Genomic DNA, 9,602 nt, shown 5'->3' with positions numbered 1-9,602 from the left:
CCTTTTTTCTTCAATGATTTGTGATCTTCACTGGTGTCCATGCATTACATGAAATCTTTCCACCTTTATCCACCTTTGTCATGGTAGGGAGAACACGTCAATGTGAGGGTGGGGTCATCTAAGATTGCACAAAGGTTAATACAATGATTGGGTAAAAATTTAACCTAAAAATTGAATAAAAGAAAAAAAACAAAGACAGCAAAAGACAAGGGATCTGTTGGTTTCCTTTTTACATTTTTATAAAATCGCATAAAACTGTACAGACTTAAAATGCAATTTAAAAAAAGAACAAACTTACAATGAATATTTATAATTACAATAAAAACTGTTTCAAGTTTAAATATATTCATTCAACTTAATTATTTTCTGTTATGTATTCTGTAAAGGCTTTGTTATGCACTTCAATAGCAAATACATCGTTTTAGACATGGACATGAAGTAAAACTAAATGCATGTTTTAAATAGAACGTTTTTTTTAATCGTCTTCATTCGTGAGAGATTCTCATCTGCTTCAGCTGGGATTTATATTTAGCTGCAAAAAATGTAATTTCTAACTTAAAAATCGACAAATTTCACATTTGCAAGATTTTTCTTTTTATAGATGCTTTTTTAAGAGAAGAATCTGTACATTACAGCTAAAATATGGACTTATACACTAAAATACAACTTTGTGAGCCTTTAGAAATAGCTTTTTTTTTTGCATAAGTTTGGACATTTTATTCCAGTTTGTCTGTTTTCAACAGCTGAAATGTCAGTGATTCCAGTAAAAATAAATGTTTTTTCTTTTACAGAAAATGTCTTATTTTGTGGTCCTGTTGATGTGCTAATATTGAGAAAAGCTTGTAGAATACATCCTCATAGCACACTCCAGCTCCTCCACCGGTCCTTTCCTGGTTCATGCAGTGAGAGGAGGATCATGGGAAAGCTCCCAGCCTGCTCCTTCTGAACTCCCACAGGAGGTGATCTTTGTGTCCTCTGCTCGGATCCCCGCTGTTTACGTTTTCCAGCTTTGCAGTTATTCATCCCACACAGGAATATAGGTGCACAAACTCCAGGCATATCTTTCATCCTAACATGCGCTTGCTGTAAAGCTGGTGCTCTGGGTCAGGTAGTGAGGTTGCAGGTGGGCCTTCACTATCTGCTGCTGGAAAAAAAGAAAACACAGTTAGAAATACCAGAAAATTCATTTGTTTAATCGCGGTTCCAAAAATAATGAATGTTTTTTGCAAATATTAGATAAAAATGCAGCAAACGCATTTATTGACTCAGCTATAAAACATACTTAGGGTTAACTAGCTTTTATTTGGTAAAAACAGTCTATTTGTTTTCAGTCGTATTTTGAGCTTGGTGTATGGCAGAGATGAGGGTCTTTTTATGCTTTAAATGTCATTTGGAGTTTACTAAACGTCTAACAGAAGGCTTTTTTAATTTTGGGTTGCAATCATTATTCTTGTCACTCTGTCTCTTTGCATTAGTTTCGGTATCATTGCAGGCATTCAAGATGTGACTCTGCTGGGGATGCTCAGAATCCAGCTCTTCAGTATTACTGATGTGGGGTCTTCATCTACCTCTTAGAGTTCAACGTTCCCTCGTTTATCATGGGAGCTAAGTTCTAAAAGTAACCAGCGATAGGCGAAATCTGTGAAGTAATCAGCTAATTTTTTGAATTTGTATTGATCTTTCAAGGCTGTGAAACCCCTCACTAAACACACTTTATACACTTTTCTCAGACTGACATGAACATTTTTACACTTTTCTCTCATTTAAACTTTTAATGTTCAAACCTTCATAGAAAAAGAAGTCCGGTGTTGTAGAATGAAAACAAAGATTATCTTTGTAAGCTCTACTGCACAGGAGATATAGCACATAGGAGATAGCCAGGGACCACTGTACTCCACAAATTATCTGCACGGTTTCAGCTCAGATGTGACTAATTTACAGAAATATTATGAAACTTGAAACTGGTAGATTTTGTAGGAATTTAAACCAGCATTTCTATAACGCTGACCAGCAAAAAGAAAGAATGAAATGTTCCAACACTTCCTGCTGGAGGGTTGTGCTGTCTTTGACCTATATCAACAAGTGGACCAGCCTCAGCAGATGACTTGGCTCCCCAAACAAATCAGTACCTAAGAAACCTCTCCCTGGTTCTTAAGCAGCTTGGATTCATAATAACCTTGTGCTATCTTAGATGACCCCAGCCTTCCATTGACGTGTTCTCCCTACCATGACAAAGGTGGATAAAGGTGGAAGGATTTCATGTAATCCATGGACACCAGTGAAGATCACAAATCATTGTAGAAAAAAGGTTCAGCGCACTGTCTAGTGGGTCTAGATGACCCAACTCCCAATGTTAAAGTGCCTAGGATAGCACAAGGGTTACAATCCCCTATTTTCCTTCAGACTCCAATTCCAAAAGGAAATACCATTGACTTTATTTTTGTCTAACAAGTTTGGGGCAACTGTCCAGATCTTTCTGTTCTTAATGAAGGTAGGAAGTCTCTGATCTTTACTCTGGTTTAGGATTGTCGTTTGAAATGGACAGTGGAAGTCTGTGCTCTGGGTTTGTCTGTGTGTGGATGTTTCAGCAGCAGTCCATTCTATGTCTTTGCAGATGTTCACCTTTTTCTACCACACATCTTCCATTCAGCTTTACATGAGCACAGGTTACAGTTGTTGTGTGGTTTTTGTTTCCTTTGGATCAATCATTTTACCTGCTGTAGCAAAAGCTGCTGCAGTCTGAGTCGATGTGTAGAGTACAGGCACACCGCCGAGAGGCCATCCTGCTTCGCTCATTCCCAGCAGAGCGCCTGAGACGTGGGGAACTTTGGTAGCTGGACAGACCATATGTCACTGTGTGCCTAAAACAATTAGGAGACAAAATAAACAAAGGGTGTAAACATTCAATCAGTTTCATATGTTGCTATTAAAGTAAATTACTCTGTTTTCTTTCAAAGATGTCTGGAAGAAGCAAGTGTTAAAAAATAAACTGCTAATAGGCAACATGACACATAATTATGTTCTTTTATCAATTGACTAATGTGTGACTCCCCAACTTTAATTAGAGTCCAGCTGAAAAAGGAAACTATTTCCTTTTATGTTTTACACTTCTAAATAATCACATCAAAAAGATGAAAATGACAGGTTTCCGTTTTCTTTTCAATAGTGATCTGTGTAAATCTAAATGACTAGTACAGCCCATTATTTATAAACTTACATTAATCTAATGCAACATTAAACATTGAATGATGATGTCAGTTCCTCAAACCCTGCATGAACTTTGGTCCAGTCTTCCTCACACCCCCAGTTAATAATGCTCTGCTGTCTGGGGTTTTCTTTGAGTCCTTAAACATCATGACACATCCAGCTCAGTTGTTGTACTTAGATCCTTCTTCTGTTGATCTAGTTAAACAGCTGGATTCACTTTTCACTTAACAACACTCTCATTTGACAGAATTTAGGGTCAACTCGAAGGTCAGATGGCAGCCATATCATGTGAATTCATACATAACAGGCAGAATCCCTAAAGTTCTGTTTTATTAGGCTGCTCTAGAACTTTTATGAAAAGTTCTGGGGGGAAAAAAAAGAAAAAGAGTCCAACTGATCCAAAATCCTGCAGTCGATACTTCAGATACATATAGCTAGAACTGCATTTCACCGGTTCAGCCTCTTTTCACAGGCTCAGGAAATCAGTGAGCCGCATAAAAACTGCAGACTTTTTCACTTAGTCTGGTGGCTCCAGTATTTCCTCCTGTCAAAACTACCCCAATAACTGACTGTCAACAATATGTTTGAACTTTCAGTATTCTGTTTCACAGATGGAGATTTACTGAAGCAAATCTACACCTAGGCAAGAGTTGCAGAGCAGGTAATGCAATGTAATGCAACAACACAGATTTTGTTTCCAGAGAACTCTACAAAAGTGCCTTAATCTGAGACAGTTACTGACATGAGCCACATGAGCAGGCATATTGGGAATGTCGCCCCGGGGGCTCCTATAAAAAGCCCCTGCATTTTCTCATCATAACATAAAGTCACGTCTCCCCTGTGACATGCCGAGTTGGTGCCCCCTGCAGGTGCCCCCCTCTCATTGAAATGTAAGTTTATTACCATCCTCACAAACCATTTAAAATGTGTTTAAATTATGCTTATTTTATTCATACCTCTGTCCAATAAATACTGTGATTTGTAGCTTTTAAGATATATAAAATGAATAAGAACATTACAAGTTACACATTACAAATGGGTCATAAACGTGACTTTTTATTAAAGGTAAAATGCAAAAGTATACATTTTCATGACCATTAAGGAGTTAACAGAGGAGAAAACTTCCCTTTATTCTATGTGCAGCTGTAAATGTGACTTCAGGAACTGTGTGGGAGGGGCTGAGTCACTGGCTGCAGCAGCATCCAATAGCTGAGTCAAAACAATTCATCTTTAACATAAGCAAAAAAGTTTTTTATTGATCTATTATCAGGTTTATTTTCTATATAATGCAGGGAAAATTTACTGTATTCTTTAAAAAAGTCATATAACTCTGTAAAATGTTTCATGCTGTGTTATTTTATCTTCTATAAACTTGAAAAGTAATTTTGAGTAGAAGTTACAAAAATAATAAGAAGATTTTCTTTTTGGGGAGTTAAAAATAATCACTCTTTCTTCCTGAATTTTGGGGACATTTATTAAAAAGTCAATAAAAAAGGATATAATTGCATGACATTTTATCAGTAGGTATTTTTGTTTGTACGATTTTGTCCACAAAGATGTCCAGACGATCATAAATTCATTGCATTTAAACTCCTCATTTAAAATGAGGCTAAGAAAATATTTAGTGTAGTCTTCCAAAGCTGATATTAACAGAATTATTTTTAAAAAGTGTTTAAATGACTCTTACTCTGGGGTGTTGATCCAGATGATGTCCAGGTGGCAGTAATACACACATTCTTTGTCTTTGTAAGAGTAGCACGTGCACCTCTTGGCGCGCTTGCTGGCTGCCTCTGGTCCACAGGCAGAGCAGGACTTTCCTGCTTTGAGGTGAAGGGTGGCACGGAGGTCGTGCGTGCTGCTTGGTAGAAGTGTGGTCAGCCTGACTGCTTCCAGCCCTTTTCTCCTGCTCACATCTTTTCCAGATAAAAAACCTGCAAACCACATGTTATAGAGTTACTGTATACCAATATCCCTTGTTCTTCAGCTTATTTTTTTTTTTAGAATACATGTTTTATATTTAAAAAAAAGATGAGTTTTTCAGAATCTAGCCTTAAGCTGCATTCTGCCATATTACACTCACAGTTTTACAACATATTAGAATCATCGCACATAGGAAAAATATATTTCAAGCATTTATATCTTGTAATTGTAATGATGAAGGCTAATTATCTAGCAAAATTAGTGTAAAAAAAAAGTTAAAGCTTATGACCTCAAAACAACTGCAAAGGTTTCGTGGACTTTCAGGTGCTCTCAGTCTGTCAGTTCTCATTTTTATGAGCCTAAGTCACAAAGAGTTATTACTAAAATAGGCCCGCTTGGTTGTTCCGAGGGCTGAATCCAAGCACACAGTGTTATCAGACAATTAACTGGAAGCAAAAGTAATAATATACTCCTTTAGCATGAAATACTACTAGTATTCTATGCTAAAGGAAGCCTAATCAAGTATTGAGTAAACCAACTGTTTTCAAAAGCCTCATACTTGTACCAAAACATTGATGGGTCGAATAATCAAATGTGAAATTCAAATTTTCTTATACACTAATAAATTTTCATTTCACTATTGAATAATGAATTGCCAACATACGTGACTGAGTTAAAACCATCACATTATTATATTTTAAACACTATGTTTGACATTTTCATTGACAGACAATTTAAATAAAAAAGATACCTATTCCTTTGGTTAAAATATGTTCTGTTAAAACTGTTAAATCAAAAACTAAAAAACATGATGATATGGAATTTAGTATACATCATTGCATACACAATAAAGATTAAATCAACAAATTTCATAAAGATGTTTTTACATTATTGATTTAAAAGGTTTGTGAGTTCAGAAACAGTATGTTTAAGGATTTTAAAGAAATATACACCCTTACATTTCTTGCATTGTAACATCTCTTTTTAATGCAACCAATTAAAAAAAATCTGATTTCATGCAAGCATTGAAAGATTTACTGGTGCTGAGAACATTGCTTTAAAGCAGGTGATGGCTGCGTTTAGATGTCAATAATATATGTAAATATATTTATTTGCTCCATTTGTTGTCAGAACATATAGAGGGGATGAAAGGTTTGTGAGGTAGTGGTAGTAATAAAAAAATAATTATGATAATAACAGTTAAAATAATTCTGGGTTGCACAATCATGCATGGTTATTATTAGAAATGTTCAATCGTTTTCCATTTTTCTGTACAGTTTCTGTTTTAATGTTGTTGTTTTTAATAGTGTTAAGGTTAAATGGTGTGTGTCTAATATAACAATTTTATATTTTGTTTACTTTACGTGTTGACACCTGAGCGTTTAGCCTTATTTTCTTTCACCTTGTCTTCCCTTGATTATTTTTCTAGTATCTGTATTTTTATTTTTACATTTTCCAATAAAAGTTGACTGATTGAGCAATCAACGTTCATGATGATGATTCACTTTGATCAGTACTCATTTGTTCAATACCTTTAGTCATGTTGTTACAGCACTGTTCACCTGAACACAGGTGAACAACAGGTGAACACAAAAAAAAGAACTTTTAAAAGTTGGACTCACCATGATTTAATGAGACTGTCAGCGCTATGAAAAACCAAACTCCCGCATGAACTGATGCTGCGTTCGCCATCACATCCGAAAAGTGCAAAAAAGAAAAAGGAAGACTGCGTGCCTACTCCCTACTGCGTGTTGGTGCTCTGAGCAGCTGCGTTTTCTGCCTTTAAAAAGCGGACAGCCTTACTAGACTGCTGTGCCAAACTGGCTTCCTGTTGGCTTTTCAAAATAAGAGGTGTCCACAATTGATGAGGGAAGGCTTTTGGGGAGATTTTTCTCTGAGAAGTGGACTGAGCCCTTCCCCCAATTCCAATTAGAAATGACACACCGGCTCTAAAAAGTAAAACTCCTATTGACTTCTGTTGAAAAGGAAACAGCTTTTACTCGGTCATTAAATCATTCTTGCTCTACTGTAGAGCCAGATTGAGCCAGCCCCACTTTGGGTGTGCTGAGAGTTAGGGGTGTCACGTCCCTCTCAGCCCCTAAAATGCAAAGAAAACTAAACTATCATCATGTCACTTCTTCCATCCATCTATCTATGACTTATTTGTTTATGTTGAATGCTCTTTCTGACACTACTCTGCAATTTCCAGGCTTGGGACAGGCACAAGCAGGACACTGGTTTTTACTATGTTAGGGTTTTTTTTCCTTTGGATCATTGGATTTTTCTTTTTCTTTAGCTGGTAGGAGAGGTTTTTAACAAAGAACTCTCTGCAATGAAGAGGCTCTTTCTTTTTTCTTTTTTTTACGTCTGTCTGTCCATTTGTCTGTCCATATTTCTTTATGTTTTTTAGATTCTATTGTGTTCATATTTACTTGTTGTTGTTGTTGTTTTAATTAATTAATTTATTTTTTGTTTGTTGATTGTGACTTTTTGCAGGCCATTACATTTGGGGTGGGGGGGGGCAGTTACGACATTTAGGGGGGGCATTGCCTTCCTTTGCCCATGCCCATATTTGGCCACCCTGTGTTACCTTTTTTTTCCAACATGTCCTGGCTAACCTTAAATTTTTCATGTTATTTTTGCTGTAGTACAAGTAATTCTAGTTATAAACTGGACAATCAGATGCCTCTATATGTTACATTAAACTGCAAAATGGTTGATTGACAGATTTTGTGTAGACCGCTTTCAAGTAGACTTCCAACTGGTGAGAGTGGTTGCTTAGGTAGATCAGCCTAAATTAGATATACCAACACATTCTCTTCATTTCAATTGATCCAACAACACGGTACTTGCTCTTAGCAGCTCCTTTAGCGACAGACTGATAGGGGTCTGAAGGAGCGGCATCATAGGTCATTTCTACCTGCTGCTGTGAGATTCTGTAATCAAAGCTGGTCCCTGTAAACCCACTGGAAATTTGTTAACCACAGTCCAGATCTATTTCTATTTGAATTTCCCCATTGCGAGACGAGTAAAGTATTATCTTATCTTATATTTATAATTTTAATTTTATGATTTTTACAATATTTCTAAAAATGTGTCATAAGTGTTTTGATTTTTTGGTGCTGAATTTTAAATGATGACTATGTCATTTTGTGTGAAGGGTGAAATGTGACAGAAAAATAGATCCAAACAGTGGTAACACTTTTATATTTCAAAAGCTTTTTGATGAAAAACAGCTTCAGAAAACAAAATCTGTTAGATTATCATCTGTCAGTCAGATTGCAAGAGTGCAATAATTTCATACATTCAGTCTCCACATTATGATGTAATATAAAGCCAAATAATATTATAAAGACTTGAAACCGTTTTACATTTGGAAACACAACACAAAGTCACCTTGCAGCATGACTAAACACAGAATGGAGCATGTTTCTTCTTTACTGTCAGACAGCACAACCGGTTTATCCCATCAAACATGTCAGAACAGATGGATGTGAATATCATTGCAAATTCACTTGTCAGCTTTGAAAAAAAAAGTATTTTGTGAGCATTAATAGGCTGTGGAGTGACAGCTGAGTCAGTGTGGACTGCTGTGCAGATTTGGATTTATTTACAGACTTCCTGTTCCTGAGTCGTGTTCACAGCTGCTGACTCATTATGAAAGTAAGACTTTCATGGAGGTGATGGCTCCTCCAGCCAACTCCTCCCTCGCTAATAGACAGCACACATTGACTTGATGAATATTTGGCAGCTTTGTGCATGATTCACAGAAACAGGTGTCGTCTGGAGGGAAGTTTTTACGGGTGGATGTCATAGTGGGAAGGAAAGCAAAGTCACGGCACTGGCTGAGGGTTGGAAGTAATCTCATTGGTTCAGTCCAAATAGAGCAGGTGGAATAAATCTATTATTTGGACAATTTTTTCAACAAAATCTGTTATAAGGAAATTGTCATTTGGAGATTTATAAATTTATGATGAAGCAAAAGTTTCATGTTAATCCTGCATAGCCAATGAGAGCAGCCACATCTTAAGTGTGCGTGTGTGTGGGGGGGGGGGGGCATCCTGTTGACTACAGATCTCAGAGATGTTTCTCCCCTGAGGCACTCCCAGAAAACTGAGAGAAGCTGATGCCCTCAGGGATAAACACAGTATAAATAGTTTAACCTGGCAGCCAACATTTTAAAGTCGGTACTTTTCCCTTGCTAATAAAAAAAAGGCTGGTCCAGATCCGTGTTTACGCGCTTTTACACAGACTTTTCATCAAAGTGGTAAACGCACGCCGTAGCTCGAATGTAGCTTAAATGTATCGCTATGTCCAAATTCCCTCCCTCCTCCATAAGGATTAAAAACCTATATAGTGCAGGATCATCCAGTTCCCTGGATTTTAAAAGCAATTTAGACACTACGATTACTACTTCTTTTTTTAAATGGACAGAAAGTAAAAATGTAATCAATGCGAACATTTTACAAAGACTA

General features: G+C 36.6%; 1 protein-coding gene across 2 annotated transcripts; it reads right to left on the bottom strand.

Moving 5' to 3' along the window:
- Positions 1 to 250: 250 nt before the first annotated feature.
- Positions 251 to 9,601, bottom strand: edn3 (endothelin 3). Of its 2 annotated transcripts, none has more exons than XM_004068896.4 (4): positions 6,750 to 9,601; positions 4,895 to 5,138; positions 2,715 to 2,861; positions 251 to 1,144 (listed from the first exon to the last, which is right to left on the bottom strand). In XM_004068896.4, exons 1-4 carry the CDS (start codon positions 6,817 to 6,819, stop codon positions 1,135 to 1,137), a joined length of 471 nt encoding a protein of 156 aa, XP_004068944.1. In that variant the 5' UTR covers positions 6,820 to 9,601; the 3' UTR covers positions 251 to 1,134. The 2 variants fall into 2 exon arrangements, with proteins under 2 accessions (XP_004068944.1, XP_011473485.1); XM_011475183.3 differs by having other exon boundaries at positions 251 to 1,141.
- Position 9,602: the final 1 nt, after the last annotated feature.

The sequence above is a fragment of the Oryzias latipes genome, chromosome 5 (assembly GCF_002234675.1).
Source record: "Oryzias latipes chromosome 5, ASM223467v1".
Lineage (NCBI taxonomy): Eukaryota > Metazoa > Chordata > Actinopteri > Beloniformes > Adrianichthyidae > Oryzias > Oryzias latipes.
The sequence above is the reverse complement of the archived record's forward strand: the minus strand, read 5'-3'. Positions and strand labels throughout refer to the sequence as shown.

What these genes read in the sequence shown, in the direction of transcription:
- edn3 (XM_004068896.4), bottom strand. Translation starts at nt 6,819, where the DNA reads ATGGCGAACGCAGCATCAGTTCATGCGGGAGTTTGGTTTTTCATAGCG. An exon ending in GACAGTCTCATTAAATCATG is followed by an intron (nt 5,139 to 6,749) that starts GTGAGTCCAACT and finishes TGTGGTTTGCAG; the next exon opens with GTTTTTTATCTGGAAAAGAT. An exon ending in ATCTGGATCAACACCCCAGA is followed by an intron (nt 2,862 to 4,894) that starts GTAAGAGTCATT and finishes TAATTGTTTTAG; the next exon opens with GCACACAGTGACATATGGTC.